Here is a 19,567-nt window from a genome sequence, read left to right as displayed (position 1 = left end):
AAAAAAGCTGAAATACAGCCAGATGTTTGTAGGAATAGGCACAAACAATAAACGCCTGCTTTTCTAAAACAAGGGAAAACATGTTTTTTTTAAACGAGTATAAAAACAGCCTGCGGTGTTGATATTATCTGCATTACAGAAGACTTGTCACTCATTGAAGTCCATTGGTCCGGAAAGCACAACATTCACCGCTCTAACAAAAGTCGTGTTCTTTGCGCATTGTTCTTTTATTATGGCCATCGAGAGAGACGTGATATGCTGAATGGAGAACTGAACAGACAAGAATTGTGTGGGTAAAGTTTTGTCTTTGCATGGCAATCACGAGGAGGAAAACAAAGAGGAATCACTAAACATGACTGTAAATGTGTATATACTGGTTATTATTTTATTACGAGCCGACTCCCTTTTTGTCTCTGCCTACTTGACGTCATTTATTTTAGGATCATGGAAAATTTTCCAGGCCCTCGTTTGTTGGGCAATATTTAAGGTCAAAAATTGGAACTACGATTATTGCCCTTGCACTTGAAGGCAGCTGTTTAGAAAGGTAGGAGTGACAATGGCATGCGGTTTAAAACTAACTACTCAGATCGGGGAGTTTTATTCCAGCCATTTCTAGAACTCCATCGTAACCTCTAATTTACGTCTTTAACTCCCACTCCAACCAAACACAGACGTAATAATATGTCTCCTGTTTACTCCCTTAACCTGAGGCTCGTCACAGAAAAGCACCTCCAGTGAGATGAGGACATCGTGTGTCTTTAGTGTAACAGGTCCGAATGAGCTATGAATGAAAAGTAGAAATTTGGAAAGACTAAATTACGCTTTGTGTTATTTTTTTTCAGACTTTTAGAAAGATCTAGCCACTTTGTTTAATGTGACATGACCCACATAATGTAGGCAAATGTTGTATAATGTGGGTTTGTTTGTGTTAGAGATATGCAAACGGACACACAGCACAGGGAGCACGAGGATCCTCGAAAACATCTTGCCTCATGGTCTTATGATGCAAAAATCCTTCTCAGCGGTCATGGGCATGATTTCATGGAAAAAAAAAAAAAATCAAGTCAAGTATTCACACCCACCCCGAGAATGCCATGACACACGAGAAAATCATGTTTTGGGTTATAGTATTGAGGTTAATACTTTACATTTGACCTATTTAAAAATAAATAAATACATAAAACATGATATGATGGGCTATTTTACATAACAAAATCTAACAGTTGACAGAATGTGTGCACTTATCTTGGTTTTGATCACATTCAGGTTGTGCTGTTTACATTAAACTCGGAGAAAACTGATCATTCATATCCTTGTACATATGCTCATGAATAATAAGATTTTTTAAGCCATGAGAATAATGAAAGTGATGTTCAGAATCCAAAGTGTCAAATCACTTCTCCTAACAGATCATCCAATATGTTTCAGTTTAATATTTAACACTGAATAAAGAATCAGAAGAATCAGATGTATGTCCAGGGCTCTGGAGCTATCGCAACACTCCCATCCCCTGCATGGCTAAAGATCGCCATCTGCTGTACATTACTGTAATAGCATCTCGACTGTACTAGACCGGATTAGACCGCGTGGAACGAGTTTTGTTTTGACCCACCGGTGATGTGCTGTTCCAGTAGTAATCCTTCGGTCTATTGTCAAAATAAGAATTTTTTTTTGTGACATGTAGTATTCCGGCCGTAGTCACAAAGCGAAGGCAATTGTCTTCTTACTGATGTTTTAATGCGATGATCAACAAACACTTGTGATCGATGATCAGCAAACACTAATAAAGATAATGTAACAAATCAACAAATCAGACATAAACATACCATTTTGGCCTGCTTGTGAAAAGGCTGGTTTAGCGATCTTTGTTTTGAAAAAGAAAAAGGAGTAGACGAAAGAAAAAGCCCCATATATCTTGTAATCTTGTCTTGTCTTGCAACGTTAATAACTGTTATTATAACAGCAACAAAAATTACAAATCATGTTATAAACAATAATATATAATAATACACCGAATAAAATCAAACAACTATGTTACTAAATGAATAACAAAAATAATAAAAATGACACCGAAATTTGAAAAACCCGAGATGTCCTCTGTGAGATGAACATTTTGATAGTTGAATGGCTGAAATCGGTCAATGTATACCGAAGCTACGCTGCGCCAAAAAACGTACGGAAGAAGAAGTAGAAGAAGAGGAAGAGGAAGAAGAAAGAAGAAAGAAGAGTGTGGACAAAAATGCACTAGGAGTTACATGTAGACTTTCCACAAAAATGTAGAGGGTTATTTTTGGTAAACATATGCATTATATAAGTGCAACTGCTGTCATGTGAAATCACGCTGCCTTGAAATCCGTCCATTTGCAAAACACGTGTTGGCTCATTGCTTAATACTTATGACTTTGACACCACTGTAGGGCGACTCCGGCTTCCTCCTATCCTCCATGCTAAAGTCAGCTCAGACGCCGATCCCGGACTAGCTTTGAAAATCGACCCTCTACTATTAAACACAACTCACTAAAGCTACTGGGACACAAATCTGATCCCAGTTCAGATGTAAAACATCTGAAGAGAGGGCCTTAGTAGACAGGCTGGACACACACACACTTGCTGGTGTGTGAGCTGCTATGTTTTAAGACAAGCTTCTAAACGAACCAATCATAATTGCTCCACAGCAGCAAATGCCCAATGAGTGAGCGAGTTTTAATCTGGAAGGCGGGCTTTAACAGTGGGCGTGTGAGAGGCAGTAGGAAGAGGAGGTCATATGGACTGGAAGAGTTTGGAAAACGTGAGGTTGTCCCCAGATAAGACACGTAGGGGTATTTTATTATAATAGGTATAATACTACTTTATCGTTTGCTGTTGTGAGTTAATCAGAAGTTATAGTGGTAGCGTTGTAGTACGCGTTAGCGTGTGTCAATCTGAGAAGCAGCTAAGAGTGGCACCGTTAATGCTAATGCTAATGCGCTACATGTGTTCGCGTTTCGATAAATAGCGTCACAACAAAGTTAGGGTTTCTGCTTACTAAGTCATAATTATTATCTTTACTTAGGTAAAACACGGCACTTCTCCGCAGCGCGCTAGCATTAGCTGCGAAGTTTGTTAGCTAACCTTGCAGCTGCACTTTGCTACCCCTGGCATTTATTTTGTCTTTGGGAACTTGTGTCACGGTCACAGTTGGCATGTTACATTCTGTGCCTCGTCGTCCCGTGTGTGAGATTGGTGTAAGTGCAATGAAACTACAGAGCTTCAGGACATTCAGGCGTGCCGTGGAGGAGGGCAGAGGAAAGCTGGAGAGGGTCCCATGGCTGGGCAGAAACATAGGCCTGATGCTGTCCTGGCTCCAGAGGGCAGGGGTTGGTGCAAGTGAGGTTGCGGGATCTGGTCAGAAGAGGAAGGGCTTACTCTCCATTTTCGCGGACCACTGCAGTTTTGTGACCGGCCAGAGGCTCCGGCGTGCCTACCAGATTGGCGAACTTTATTCCAACCTATACTCCGAGCGAACCAGGTGGACCCTTGTCGGCAACATATGGCGCAGATTTCAGAGCAAGCACGCACCTACTGGGAAGCTTGTGGCGGCCCTGGCTGGTGTCTTCATGTGGGATAACGAGAAGATCCAAGATGAGGAAATACGCAGGTTGGTGATCATTCTTTCACTGCACATGTAGAGGTGTTGAGTTGTAATATTGTTTAAATATACCAGTGCAGTGCAACATTTCTTATAACTTTGATCATGAATCATGAATGTCATCCGTTCTGTGTGCTAAACCTGTCTTGATTTTTGCATCTGCTTGAAGGTGTGGCCTTGAACTGCAGGCTCTGGAGTCTGTAAAACGTCTGAGCACAGAGACTGTGACTGGACAACTGGATGGAGGCTGGGAAGCTGTGATGGAGAAGAGGGATTTCAGAGTGTGGAGGCGACCTATTCTGAACAGTCATCTATATGAATACAGAGGTCAGCCACTACTTGTGTTTGCATAAGCAAATATGGAATATTTATCTGAGTTTGCCAACTGCCTCTACTTTGCTTTACTTGCAGTATTGGGCTCCTACACAGACGTCACACCACGGCAGTTCTTCAATGTGCAGGTACTGAGTCCTTAAATCTGTGTGTAACTAATTCTACTTTGGCACTGGCATACAAGGAGAAACCAGCAGGAGGTAGAAGAGACCTGCTGCTACCAGCTGACCACATGGCACTTTGTGTTTGGGGGAAAAAGGGAGGGGAGGAGACAAGTTCACCTCATGGTTTTTTTTTTTCTGAAACAAGGCCTCATGTTAGTCCCGAAGATTTGGCAGGGCTTTCACTCTCTTATTCCACTTGTAATTTGACAATTTTGACATGCAATTAGTTTGTCACAGCTTTTGTTATCTGTCACTTGTCTCTATTAGCCAACAGCTCTCTTTGTATGTGTGATGCACAGAAGTACCTGTAGCACTCTGCAGGGTATTAATTTATGCTCATGCCTTTTCCCCCAGTTGGACACAGAGTACAGGAAGAAGTGGGATTCTCTGGTTATCAAGCTTGAAGTGGTAGACAGAGATACCAATACAGGTTCTGAAGTTGTGCATTGGGCTACGCACTTCCCTGTGAGTGTTATGTTTGTTCTATGTAGTGTGTGCAAAAGGACGTTTTTATATTCTTTTGTAACGCACACAAAGCATAAATGACCTCAGATTTCCTTTTTGTTAAGAGCAACTGCTAGTCACGTTACTGTATATTCATCAGTTTGAATTTTGACTGTCAGCTGTTATTTGATCCTGCTGAACCTCCCTTCACAGTATCCTATGTATTCGAGGGACTATGTATACGTTCGCCGCTATGATGTTGACGTCAGCAATAACTTGATGATCTTGGTGTCCAGGTGAGACTTTAGGGGGACAAATAACAAACACTATTTAGCTAATCAAAGCAAACTGGAAAGATCTTTTCATTTTATGTGTTTCTGTTGTGCAGAGCTGTGCAACATCCTAGAGTCCCAGAGACGCAGGAATTTGTAAGAGTCCACTCTTATCAGTCAAAGATGGTCATCCGTCCTCACAAGTCCTTTGATGAGGTTTGTAACAAATATGTTAAAAATAGGATTAAACTATTATCCAGAGTTCTGTCATGAACCCTCTGAGTTTGGTTTTGTGTCTCTTTTTCCCCAGAATGGGTTTGATTACCTGCTGACCTACAGTGATGACCCTCAGACTGTTTTTCCCCGTTACTGTGTGAGCTGGATGGTGTCAAGTGGTAAATTCTTGTCACTATTTGAAACTACATAGGGTTGTATATAATTATTTTGTCTCCAGGTCTGAAATATATTTTGCTAAGTTCACCTATTGAATGTAAAAATCTGGGAAGGATATAGTCAGAAGTGCTGCGTGTAATGAATGTATGTCTTTGTACACTTATGAAGAGAGTTTCTCTTTATCCTTGTCAGGTATGCCAGATTTCCTGGAGAAGCTGCATACTGCTGCCTTACGGGCCAAGAACTTGGAAGTAGGGATTCACGACTATGCTGGTGTCATCAAATCCAGTGAGAACAACCGTCAGACAAACCCAGAGCGACTCACTGGAGAAAACCCACACACAGGTGGCGCTGGGCAGATCTACGCTTAAGATGGATATTTATTGACCCAGCGTTGCATTGGTGTGTTTCCACTTGCACTCAAATCACAATCAAACCCTCCAACCCCCAACTTTATGGGTACATGACATAAACTGAAAATGAAGGTTGCTACCTACATTAAAGGCACTTCCATCCATAGATGTGGTTACACTGGTTGTAGATGAGATGTCATACGAACAATGGACTTTGGAGAAAATATGGCTATCTACGTTGCTGGTCTTGGCGCTACTTTAGCTTAACCAGCAGACGCCACGTGACTTTTTTGCCCTTTTTTGGTAATGATGCACCTACTGCAGCCTACTAAGATAAAGCCAAATTTCCTAATTGTAGAGACACATTTGCCAAAGCACTGTTCCTCTCATTTTGACATCGTATGGCTGTTCAGACCGCCAGCGGCCACATGGACTGGAATAGTGTCTTTTGATGTGATTTCATTGCAACTTTACCAACTATGACCGTCTCCAGGGGGAAAACGTCACTGAAGCCTTTGGACAAAGGTAAAGGAAAACACTTTGTAAAAGGTTTCTTTATTTCACAGATTCAAACAAAGGGTTTTCAGTTTGTTTGCAGCATGAGTCCTTTACATACCTGGAGAGGGTGGACAAAGAGAAAACTTAAAGAAATGAGAATTACTGGAAAAAAGTCTACATAATTAAAAAGAAAGAAAACTGTAGGGCTTTTCACTGTGCTTATGGAAATAACACTGGTTTGTCAGGCTCTCACTGCATCTGTGTGAGAGTTCAGCGCTGTCAGCCTTCTAAAGATAAACCAGTCCTTCAGCAGTAGGGGCATAGTGTCTTATAACAACCACATAAGTCCTCAGATACAATGGTACTAATGTGCTTTTGCAATGCATTCATATGGTCAACTTTAAATCATCCAGTCCCCCCTTTTCAAGTAACATGAAGCACTTGTCCCATTTCAGCTTTGTAGTTATGTTGTTTTTTAGTGTTCATCATTATAGTTTGCACTCTGGGTGTCTCTGTTTTCTGTGTGATACTTTGGATCTTGTACATTCATAAAACCGTAGACTGGGTAATTGTCTAACATTTTTCTCATGAATTGTGATTTTACAGCTTTTTTAAATGTGAGTTCTACTGAAACCCCATCCTTCAAACACCTATGTTGCATTTGTAATTCACTGTATGCAGGGGGGGTGTTATGAATGTACAAAGAGCACCACAGGCTCTGGAATAAAACATCGCCTACTAAAGTAAACTGTTTACAGCCTGACAGACCGGCACAAATACTCTTTGTGTTCAAAAAACTCATTCTCTACTAAAGGATACTGTTATTAACATAGCAGGTGCACTTGTGGTGGAGCTGGTGGTTTAACATCCGGGGGTCCTTTGTATGAGTGTTAATATATATCTACTGTGTCAAAAAACCAACTCTATCCTGTAGTGAAATATTTTCTAATTCATTAAAAATGGCAGTGTTAAATAAGATGCACTTGATATGTTGCAAATACATGTGGAGGAGGTGGAATGTTTTTCATATTTATCACACAGTCAAACAAATCTGAGTGATCATGATAACCCGAGTAAACATAATGCAACATTTGCTGTTTACTTTTTTGTGTGAATGTAACATTTTGAGGCACACAGTGGGTTTCTTTCTGCAGTCCGTATAACATATTTGTGAATAGCTACCATGTGTGAATTACTTTAGGGACAGGAAAAAAGAATTGTGTTGTTATTAACTGGTGCACTTGTAGCCCATATGAGTGTCTAATTGGATAAAATAAATGGATCATTTATGTCTCACCGTGCTCAGTTTTGCCTTCATTCAGCAGGGGTGGGGAACCTTTTTGAACCCTATTGAAGTCACAGCTAAATTATTGTTGTCAGCTGTTAAAGTTACCCTCCCCCGATGAAAATACATTTTTGACACTGGTGCATATCTTGGTATTGGCCCTTATTCAGAGCTTTCATTCAAGTTCTTTTGTATATACTTTTGACAAGTACAGAGGACACTGGAGCTTCAAGTGAGACATTTCCATAATGGTCTTAGTGAGCTGAATGCATCAAACATTGAACCACAACTCTGAGACCTTCCTAACTCAAGCCCTAACCTTACCCCATTTTTTAACCCTAAAGCCTACAGTAGCCTATGTTCAACTATGTGAAATGGATTCAAAATGCTCAAAACAGGACATTTGTATTTTTTAGTTGTTAATGAGTCTGTTGTAACAGGAGAAGTACACCCTGCTTTAGTGCAAATAGGTGGTATTACAAGAATATTTTGCCTTGTGCTTCCTGATGCCACAGGACTAAAAGGAAAAAGATGATTTAGGCAGATATGGCCAGAAAATGTGTGTGATTAAAAGTTTGTAGAGATTCAATGTCTTCTGTACTTGTCAAATGAAAGTTAAGAATGATGAATGAAGTTAAATCTGCACAAAACATCCCATAGACTCCCATTGTAAAATCACATTTTTTAAAAAAATCACTAAAAATAATCCTTCAAAGCTGCAGCAGATATTTCACTGGATTATTGTTACAGAAGATCTTCTCCATACCCTCAGTGAGTTTCATGACAATGCTTCAGGGTGAAATCGGCACAAAACATCCCATAGACTCCCATTGTAAAATTGCATTTTTTAAAAAAATCACTAAAAATAATCCTTCAAAGCTGCAGCAGATATTTCACTGGATTATTGTTACAGAAGATCTTCTCTATCTCCTCGGTGAGTTCAGTCATGACAAGCTGCTTCAGCGTTGGGGAGAAATGTGAAGTTAATTCGGCACAAAACATCCCATAGACTCCCATTGTAAAATTTAACTTTAACAGCTGATAACAATAAATTAGCTGTGACTTTGTGTTATCGTACCAGAATGTTGACAACAGACATGTAGCTTTTCAAAAAGTATAAGCAATCTTTGCCACCTTTGGTGGTACAAACATCTCATTGTTTGTCCTGTTTGAATATTTTTAAAAGACCAAAAGTCAACATCTCTAGATCTGGATGATATTAAGTTGTGGAGACATTTCCAGAGACAGTCTCACATTCATAAAATAGGTCCTCAGTCGTTTCTAAATTCGTTTTACAAATATAACAGTTTTCTACCACTAATTTAAATCTTCTTTTCATAAATTCATTTGAAGGATAAATATTGTTCATAATTTTAAATTGAACTTCTTTACATATTGGTGATATCAGACATAATTGTATGTATTTTGTATGAATAGTTGCTATTTCAGAATTATTATAATCTTTTATAGTGTGAGCTTTTTGTTATACCTGAATATAATGTATTTATTAAGTACTTCTTTAAAATATATTGTTACATTCAACATGTATTAGGTCTAAATCATCTTTCTTTATTTTTAATTTTTTTAGGACTGTCTTGCTGTTATTTTTTTTTTTAAAGTTTGTTTTTGTTCTCGCGGGCCGATTAAACTCAGCTGTATACATGAAAGGAGATTAGCTCTGTGTTTGTGCCAAAGAGACAATGTAGTCCAGTCTAATGGGTTAATCAGTTTAGGCCAGACTGGATAGGGGTGTCTGTGGATTTTCTCATTCTTCCCACAGTCAAAAGATGCAGTGAATCTAAATGAATGTACATGTGCAATTCTATCCATTCAGTTAGCTTGTACATAAACAAACAATAAATAAATACACATATGACACATGTTTTAAACTAATATTTGTAAGCACAGGAAGCTTTTCAAAACATGCAAATGGACAGGTCTGTTACATGTGTTGGAACATATGCAGTTGTAAATCTTTATTTGTTGATAATGCAGCTAGTACACCTTTGCATTTCTCATCACAGTGTTAGCAACTTGTTCTGGATGTGCCCTAATACTGATAGGATCCTCCACCCCCTGGCTAAAGCAGGTACAGCTAATGAACAGGAGGGTTTAAATTCTCTATTAACAGGGTATAAGGTCATTGACAGACCACACAAGAGGCTCTAATTTACTAAAGGTACTTAAATTGGTCCATCTGGGAACATATAGGATACTGGTTAATATGCAACAATATGAAGAATATAAACTATATACAGCTGTGGCATGTGAGAGATGGTTGGTTACAAATAAAAACAGGTTTGTCCCTATTTCATTCCAAAATGGATGAATTAGCTGCTCCAGGTTCAGAGGCTTGGCATTGTATATGCTGGCTCGCCGACTTGTGCCATGGCTTCCTCAGAAAAACTGAATGAAGTTGTGCTTCACTTGCCTTACTGTGTCTTTAATAAGCAGCATCAAAGGATGAATAGCACACCACCTCATCCATGGTGAGAGTGCAGTTTGATCAAATAAAAGTAGAACCAACTGAGACAATATTGATTGTTTTTAGTTTGGCGTTTAATGATGTCTGATTAAAATTCAGACAATGTTACAAATGAATGAATGAACATATGTTTTTTTTTCTGGGGATGGCCCTATATTCAGTGCAACATAACAAGGTGGGACTGTTGCTGTAATATTTTATAGTGTACACTTCCATAAAGCGTTGGTAAGACAAAAACTTAAATGATGTTAAGGTTCATAAAGAAAGAAGGAGTCTGAGTTATACATTTCAGATTTATTGGATTGATGCACAGACTGAACTCGAAACAAGCAGCCACAGTGTATGGAAACCTCAGTAATGAGACTGATCACCGTTTCAAGAACATTAACTGCGCATGTTTCAGACACTGTGCTGTATCTGGTGGTTTGATTTACTGATGCGCACTGTGAACAGAAGACATATTGTTTTAATATATGACCTCCACCACCTGGAATTATTAGACATAGTTAAAAGCACTTACTGAAATTGATCGTTTACACAAATCTGCCATATTTGGACCATCCAGCTTGTGGAAATGACAGATTTATATGTCTAAATGGTATGAACTCATTGAGCCCCTCTGTGGCTATTTTAATTTTTGCAGTTCATTGAACAGACAATGTGTATTACAAGTAAAGAACACAGGATGTTTAAAGGTATTTATTGGTTAAAAGTACATCATGAGATACCATGAAGAAACTTGGTTATTTAAAATGACTTGAAGCAAAACAGAATTTAAAACATGTAGAAATTTAAAAATTGATATCTGATCTGAAGAAAAGCTTGGTCGTTGACAGCTGAAGGCAGATAGTGCTCACAAGCCTCCAAGGTGCTTGGCAGAACCATGAACAGAGGATGCATTGCATGGTTAGATCAAGCACAATGGGGTCCTGGGCAATGACAAAAAGCAAGACAGAGCGTCCAAGGGATTAAGATTTTAAGAGTAAGAAGAAGAAGAAAAAATGCCTGAAAGAAATACGATATTGTTAAAATATTTTCTGGGTTTATGTTGAAGGACACTCCCACAGTTCAGCATCAGTCATGCAGAGATCCAGAGCGATGGGTAAAATGTAGCACTTGTTACAAAATGATCAGTAATGAATTGTTGCATGTTAAGACCATTTGCAGAATTAAAGAAGAAGAAAAAAGATTAGTCATAGGTCATGCTCACTGCGGAAAAAACGGGCTACACCCTTCCTGCGCACAAACTGCGACAAACCCCACCCTCTCTCCCTTCACGCCCAACTCCAACATACTGAAAAAAAAACAAAAAAAACATTTCTATTGCTATTTTATCTTGGATTTTTATTAAAAGATGTACTACCAGCATTAGAAAATGGTAGCTTAATTAAATTAGTTTCCTATCAGTCTATTGGGCATTCTCCAAGTGATCAATGGAAACAGAGTTTGGCTGATTCATCAGTGATCTTGTTAAGAATTGCAACATCTCATAGAGTGCAGTTTTGCTTATAATTGACTAGAATCAAGCCTCAGTGGCCTGGGAGACAAATGAACTCAAGAACTACAGTTAAGCCATATCTCTGTGGTCCATCTAAAGACACTTGTCTTCTCTTCGAAGAAAGACTCAACCTTTTAGTCCTAACTATGTTAACGGTCGCAATGTCAGAGTCATGATACCATCAGGCTAAGAGAGCTGTTTCTCCAAAAAGGTTTGACAATCTTGTTACCTACAGCTCCCCAGGGACTTCTTCCTAAAATGAAAAAGCATGGTGCCATAATCAACTTAGAGCTCTGGCAACTAAACCACTTTATAAGATGAAATGACACCGTAATGCAAATGAATGCACCAAGAAGAAACCCCACATTTGTGGAGACTGAATGGCACTAAAATTGGAGTACTTTGGGTGAAGGTGGTAGGCGGGCGGCGGTGAAAAAGACCTCTGTGTTTCAGAACAATGAAGATGTTTCAATGGGATGCAGCGCGGCTGATGGGATGGTGGGATGGTTTTTATGCACAGATGGTTGTGATGCATGATTATGCTTACTTACCTTGTTTTTGGTCTTCAAGCATTGACACAACTCACTGCAAACATCTATAAACCTCTAGGAATTTCAAGTGTACTTCAGAATTTGACTGAAAAAAAAATGTTTTAAAACACAAAATGCACCACAACTGACAATCTATCATTAAAACAATACAAATATAAAAAAATTGACTTAACTCTGTATTTCACTTTCATTGAAAAGACACTTCTAAAAATCGCTTTCCAAGTAACCCACCTTTCTATCCGTTGGCCCCAAAGTTGATGCAAGGTGGAGGCGGCTTGCAGACGAATGGGCGCTCTGAGCTGTGTCTTTGGGTCTTCCAGCTTGCTCTACTGGAGACAGACTGTCCTGACTGCGTCCTCAGCACCCTTCAAGTCCCCATCTCCTGCCCCTCCTTCAAGCTAGGAGGGGTTGGTGATGTTCTCTTGGGATAGGTGCACTGGCAAGGAGGACTTGGTCAGGCTGGGATTGGACGTGGGTTGGGGAGTTTTTTGGGAGGGGGGGGCCACATGGTTCCGCATTTCATAAATATTAATACAGAGTCCTCCCTCTCCAAATGGGTAGATTCTTTAATTTTGTTAGAGGGGGAAGTGCTTTATTCACTTAATGGCTTTTATTAGTGCCCAGTCTTCAACTCTTTCATTAGCTAAAGTGCTGCTATAATTTACAGGGTAAAAGGGGGTGGGGAAGAGGCGGTGTATGATGAGGGTTGATCTTGCTGGACAAGCAGGCATTACCCTCAACCACTGCAGCTTTTACTAAAGATGCCGTTTGCTGGAAAAAAAAATAGTCGCTATCAATTAATAGATGATAACATCTTTTCGTGTTGCATACTGTCTTTCACAGACATTGCCTTTTTTGTGCATCTACTTATCATGTTTCTTTGTGCAAATCAAAGTATTGTTCAGAATCAGCGATTGTGAGAAATAATTCACACAGATACAGACACACACAAACAAATATGACCATAAAAGTTTCTGATATATGATCAGAAATGTGTGGTCGTGCAAAGTGGGCTACTAATATATGGTAGATTTGTGTACATATTTACTTCATCAACATCATGCTTGATGTCTTGTGATGTTGTTACTGACACATTTTATAGACCTGACAAAAGTTGCAAATTCTGCCCCATCAGCAGACTGAATGTGTTTCTAAACAACTGTGCCTTTGAGAAGAGGATCTGAATCGCATGTATTCTTCATTTGACAAATTTCCAGTTCAACTATTTCATGCTATATATACGTGCATGCACTGGCGCCTCCGCCTCCTGTTACAATAACTACTCTCTGCTTCTCAGACACAAAATGGCTCCTTCTCTGCATGCGGGTTGCAACATACCCTACATTAGATAATGTTAACTTCCAAACATATACACCCAGCTCTGTTATAAAAAAGCTTTTTTTTGTTCCGTGGAGTCTTGTAGTTTGTGAACAGCTGGCATGGGATGACCCCAGACTGCATCTGAGGGAATGAACTGATTAACCTGAGTGGCTGTCCCCACCAGAGAGAGAGGGAATGGGCCACCAGCCTGAATAACTGCCCTCATCATCAATGTCACATAAATCACTTAGCTGGACAGCGCTTTGAAATAAGGTTTTTTTTTTCAATTCTTTCTCAAAGCCAGACTGAGACGTTCTGCAGTAAAGCTATTGCTTGGCGTGTTTAAAATCATGCTAACATTCACAAATATATGAGATCCCCTTATGTTTTATTGTACAGTTTTTAATGCAAGTCTTAACCAATATTCAATATGAACAATTCATGGTGGTAAGCACTGTATGTTCTTTTAAATGTGAAGCTTTCATTTGTACCAGTCTTTAAATTAAAGCAGAAATTTTGGAACCACATGACAGATGCTCTAATGAACACGTTTGGTGATTTACTGAGCAACTGTACACAACACTTTGTGATACACAGACCATGCAGTGAATTATTTTTTTTGTTCTTTTTCTTTTATTTCTTCACCAGCTGGATTACATCTTCATCCTCCATCACATGGTCTTTGCCCACCTTCTGAGGGTTGTGCTTGACGGATGAGCCCCACACAAGAGCACTGGAAGAGAAAGTTTACACATTATTACTGAAAAAAATAGGACAAACAAAATATTCATTATGCAATGAGCCTAATTCTTTATTTGAATGTCTCCCTATAAAGAAACCCAAAGGTACAATGACAGCCTTTAGGTACAAAGGCTCTCCTAATTGCACGTGTCACTGTCTGTCCCAGGAGGATTACTTGTCCTCAAGGGAGTCAGCGGCACTGACTGATTGACAATCTTGGCTTACGCATTTGGAGATGGCAGTGCAACTCATCAGCAATAGCTGTAAGTAAAGTGTCCATGTTGTTTTTAATTAGCTGGTTTTATTGCTAGTAAAAAATCTTTGTAATCTGGAAATTAATAGAAGAGATCTTTATTTGTTTTATTATTATTTTGGGATTCAACTAGAGCAGCCTGGCATATTTCGCTGTTAAAAAATAAAACCTAATTTATCAAGGCATTAGACAGGCTTTCAGTTATCAGCTCAGACCCTTTAAGCTCGCACATTTTGGGCAAGCCATTGCTTCTGGGCACCACCTCATGCTGGCTTTCCCACTTGCGGACACAGAACGAACAGCAAACCAACAGGTCTGCAGAGATAAAGGGTTATTGACACTTACTACTTGAATTCTTTGATGAGGTTTTTGTGAATCTTTAAGCAGAAATCCTCAACTGAAGTTCGCTGATCGGGGAGTACGACAGGAGATGTGTAGTCAGGGAGCTGGCCCTTGGGCTTGGTGTAGCTGCAAATGAACGCATCATCTGTCAAATTTCACCAGATTCAATACATACAACAACATGCACTTTGGACTCTATTCTGCAGTGTTTAAACCCTTCATTTGCACAGCTCTTACATGCGCACTAGCTTTAGATAGTCCCACATCCTCTCCAGCAAGTCATCAAAGTTCCAGCGGTGGTGGGCTGAGATGGGTACACAGTGGGGCACCTTGTAGATGATGTCTAGCTCCTCAATGGAGATCTGGTCGATTTTATTGAGGACATAAATGCATGGGATGTAAACCCTGTTGGCAGAAACCGTGGTGAGCTGGCCATGAAACAGATACCGCAATTATTTCAACTTAGCCGTTTACAAGGAATAAAAATAACAATTGCACAAATATACTTGCATTGGTAACTATATTGTATCATTAAATTCTATGTGTCATACTATTATTGAAAATCTTGCTACCTTCTTTCCACCTGGTATTTTTTCCAATGAGAAGGGGTAAAGCATTTATGCTGGAATGAGCCCATCCACGCTCCACATTGCTGTGAATAAAATGCTGCAGTCTTGCAGCACGTGGTTCACACCACCTCACATTATTCATACCTTTGATTTGTTGTGTTTTTTTTGTTACACCACCTAATCATAAGCCCAAAAGTCTTTTGAAGTTGGTGAAAATATAGATAGATTACTGCAGGCTGTCCGACATAAAAAACAAATATTTAAAAGAACATTTCTGCATTGGTGTAGTGGGAATGCACATGTGATTCCAAGGCCACACCTACATGGAACGACTAAGGAAGGCCAATTCTGACACTTCAGCGGCTTACCGATTTCCCTCTACAACATCAATGAGGTCATCAGCTGTGCAGTCACTGCGCAGAGTGATGTCGGCGTTGTGTATCTTGTACTCTGCCAGGATAGTCTTAACAGTATCAGCATCGAGCTCACTTTGTGCACACTAGAGAAGCAAGAGAGAATGTTTCTATCATGGCAGCCACATCTATGCATGCATAAAATATTAACATATATTGTATTAACATTGTATTTATTAGATTTGCATTTTAGTGGGTGCTTTTTCAGAGGCTGATATTAGGGTGTAATTTAAAATTGTAACAATTTGCATTTATACGTATGCTTTGTGAGATATACCGTAGCAGTAAAGTTAATGCCTCCTTTGTCCTTCTTCTTAAAGCCGATGTTGGGTGGTTGCTTGTTAAGACGGATGCCGAAGCCCTCCAGCTCATGTTCTATTAGCTTCTTATGACCAAGAGGCTTCAACACATCGAGCACTATCAGGATTAGATTGCAGGTTCGAGCCACTGAGAGAGAGAGAGAGAGAGAGAGAGAGAGAGAGAGGAGCAAGATAACACTGGTTAAACAGTAGGTGGAAAAACCATGACTTGTTTAATAAATACAGAATTATGAAAGTACATTATATATAATATAATAATGTTTACTTAGTATACTAGTGTGTAGAAGTGGTTTCTGACTGACTAAAATTTCTGGCATTTTATCAACCAGATAAAAACTAAATTCCTCAATTAAAATCACATCCTCACCAGCAATGACTTGTCTGCCTCTGCCCTTGCCATCCTTGGCCCCCTCGATGATTCCTGGCAGATCCAAGAGCTAAGAAGAAGAAGTCAGGGAGGGTAATCAATCAACCTACTGAAACCATTACACATTGAAAACATGAATTATTATTGAGAAAAGAAGAAATTATTGTACCTGAATTTTGGCACCTTTGTACCGAATGACCCCAGGTACTGTTGTAAGAGTGGTGAATTCATAGGCAGCAACCTCAGAATACACACCGGCAAGGTTACTTAGCAATGTTGACTTTCCTACAGACGGAAACCCAACAAAACCGATACGAGCGTCTCCGGTTTTTGCAACATCAAAACCTAAAGAGTCATAGAAAAGACATCAGAATTGAAAAATTGAATCATATTTCCATTTCTGTGACAGAAAACTCAAACATATATTTGAAATGAAGCTTAGGAAACCAGCAGTAAGTCAGCTAAATTTGCAGCATTGCAATTTTACCTTCCCCTGTTCCACCGCCTCCGCCTCCTTTTGGTGTGATAAGCTCCCTCCTTAGTTTGGCAAGACGTGCTTTGAGCAGACCCAAGTGGTGAGCTGTGGCCTTGTTCTTCTGTGTCCTGGCCATCTACAATAAACAGCAACAACAGTCTGCATGATCCAACAGCAAATGAATAAGAATCTCTTTTTATTTGTTGCACTCAGAACAAAAGACTACACAACAAAAAAAAGAGATCAGCTGAACTGACTGTGGTCTGATGTGAGAAGCATGTTAATCTACATTTTGTAATTAAGAGTTGATAACAACGTCAATTCATTACAATAAACTGATAGCTCCAAAAATACTAACAACTGACTGGCTGGTGAATTTGGACATCTGTTTGTCAGTAATCTTAGTTAAGTTAGTGTCGAATTGGAAATAAATGTGTTTTCATACATCTGAACTTTCTTTATCGCATGTTTCATTACGGTTTTGCTCAAAATTACATACAGACCGATACAACAAATGTCTTTCATGTGAAGTTTTCGGGCATATTATAAAGTATGTCTGTGGAAATCCATTAACCAGCCAAACCGAATCTGTCAGCATGTATTCAGCTGCTGATACAGAGAGGATGATTATGGCATCGTATTTGATGAAAATACAACTAATGATCAAATGAGAACATAAAATAACGTTTAGACGCACCAGGGAAAAGGTTAAGATACCACATGACAGAAGTATTAACTGTAAAACAAGGCCCCGGCTGCGGGATAATTGTGCTAACATTAGCAGCAACAGCTAGCGGTTAGCTAAAACGTGACCAACTCAATGGGTTAGCCAGCCATCTACTTTGACCTTACCTCATTTTCAATCTCTGCAATTTTAGCGAGTATACTCATGGTGACGGTGATTCCTGTGTTTACACACTGCTGCCGAGAAAAAATGAAATGATTTCACATAGAAGTTGCCAAAGTTGTGGGCAAGTTAGCATGCACGGCACACATATGCGGCTGTGCGCCGTCCGGCTGGAAATCTCGCGAGAATGTACATATGGGTGGGAACTCTATGCCCGGTGCGATGACACACAGGAGTGATGGTGGGAGGTAAATGCAACATGTACTGTACCTGCAAAAATGATTTACTGCGCTGTCTTCATGTTGTGAGGACTTCTATAGAGCAATCAGTTCATTTAAATAATAATTGTTAGTCATAGAGGTCCAAGAAATCATATTTATCTAATTTAAAACATCTTTTCCCCCAGACTAAAAAACAATGAACACAAGACTTATGCCAACCTGTAGCTATGTGCGTAGTCTACCTAAAGGTAAAGTTAATGATTAAATGCTTACACATTTATATTGATCCTTAACACTAATTTGTAATGTGTTTGAATGTACTTGAAACACAATTCAATTCAAAGCAATACAGTTCACCTCTACCACAATCATAAGAGTCTCCTATAAAACCATAAAAGACTTCATTTCAAAACTAAGGATGCCAATAAGCTGGAAAATGTCACGTTATGGAATGAAAAACATACAGTTTGTCTCCATCTGTGTTGAAATGCCACACCTTTACCTCTACCCTCATACTTACCGATAAACATCATTTGCCCATGGTACCAGAATTCTAGCTTGGGTTAAAAAAAAAGACACATGCTTGTCAAATTGTATATATTTTTAGTGTTTAATTGTTTATCATTTAAGTCGCATACAGTATAATCTCTCATTGGTTTCTATGCTGCTAAGGTTTGTGGACTGAACATCTGTCATTTGGTTTACTTGGACTGAATGACTGATCAGTTAGTGGGTGAGCTGGTTCAGTGCTGCTGATTTGATGAGTGACCTCCGACCTTTTCTCTGTCAACCTTGGAACTGTTGCAATAACAACTACATTCTGATTATTAGTGTGTAAATCAGAGTTTTTCTACACAGTTTATAAGGAGATAGAATTGTTGAGACAGTTACTTGAATCAAATAAAAATATTTTCATTACAGTTTAGATGTTTTCATCCATTATTTGCCCGTTCCGCTGTGCCAGCTCAGCCAACAGTGTCATTTAAATGTGCTGTAAAAATGCAGTCGGTAGAATCACTCAGGAAAGAACCGCAGACCGCTTTATGTATCTTACCTCCAGTCCAACCATATGCTAGACATGCTGAATCTGCTGCTTCATAGCTCTTTGTCGATGTTTGTTTATTTGTAAGAGGTGTGCTTGTCCTCATTAAAATATATAAAAATAGGCATTTTTCTTTTTAAAAGGTAGATACAGTTCACTGTTGTTCAGCATTTGTTGTTGTCCAGCTGGTATGACAGCAAGCATAAGTAGCACAGGGAGGAAGGACAGGAGGTGAGACACAGCAAGACAGGGGCTAATTACTGAACTTATGACCACACAGGTCTGTGTATATGAAAACAGAAATGGGCTTTGAGATCCATTCATCAACACTTAGCCACAACTTGAGAATTGACGATAATAAACCCATGCCCAAACATCTCAAATGTTCTTCTTTTAATGAGCAACGCATCTTTATATCATATGTCATCAGCATTGAAGTGCATTGATTAAAAAGTAAGTGCAAGTACAGATTCTGATGCATTCATTTTGACTAGAGGATTAAATTATTTGCAATGTCGCCCCAAAAAATAGTCATTCTACAGGGGCACTCTGCAAAAGAAAACCGCTATAGTTGATGCTGTTTCTAACCTAAAAGATATATGCTTTTTTTCCTCATTCAAGCTTTTTAAGTTATCTCTGAGTGACAGTGTGGAGGAGCGATTTTTCATCTGCCTTCTGCTGTCAGTTCACTCTGGTCCATCAAACGCAGCACTTTTCCTCAATAATCACTGACATGCTCCCTGACTGATCTTT

At 39.3% G+C, this 19,567-nt stretch overlaps 2 protein-coding genes across 2 annotated transcripts; one reads left to right on the top strand and one right to left on the bottom strand.

Moving 5' to 3' along the window:
- The first annotated feature begins 2,449 nt into the window (after positions 1-2,449).
- stard7 (StAR related lipid transfer domain containing 7) lies at positions 2,450-7,381 on the top strand. Its single transcript, XM_028417252.1, has 8 exons — positions 2,450-3,637; positions 3,798-3,955; positions 4,040-4,089; positions 4,480-4,590; positions 4,783-4,865; positions 4,958-5,057; positions 5,152-5,236; positions 5,427-7,381. The coding sequence occupies exons 1-8, from the start codon at positions 3,183-3,185 to the stop codon at positions 5,603-5,605; spliced, it is 1,221 nt and encodes a 406-aa protein (XP_028273053.1). The 5' UTR covers positions 2,450-3,182; the 3' UTR covers positions 5,606-7,381.
- A 6,214-nt stretch (positions 7,382-13,595) lies between these two features.
- On the bottom strand, positions 13,596-17,725 carry drg1 (developmentally regulated GTP binding protein 1). The gene is made up of 9 exons (XM_028417267.1): positions 17,557-17,725; positions 16,717-16,840; positions 16,399-16,574; positions 16,230-16,299; positions 15,820-15,989; positions 15,498-15,628; positions 14,798-14,965; positions 14,564-14,686; positions 13,596-13,957 (listed from the first exon to the last, which is right to left on the bottom strand). Exons 1-9 carry the CDS (start codon positions 17,593-17,595, stop codon positions 13,858-13,860), a joined length of 1,101 nt encoding a protein of 366 aa, XP_028273068.1. The 5' UTR covers positions 17,596-17,725; the 3' UTR covers positions 13,596-13,857.
- Between the last annotated feature and the right edge of the window lie 1,842 nt (positions 17,726-19,567).

The sequence above is a fragment of the Parambassis ranga genome, chromosome 12 (assembly GCF_900634625.1).
Source record: "Parambassis ranga chromosome 12, fParRan2.1, whole genome shotgun sequence".
Taxonomy (NCBI): Eukaryota; Metazoa; Chordata; class Actinopteri; family Ambassidae; genus Parambassis; species Parambassis ranga.
Note: the sequence above shows the minus strand (reverse complement) of the source record. Positions and strands in the feature narration are given on the sequence as shown.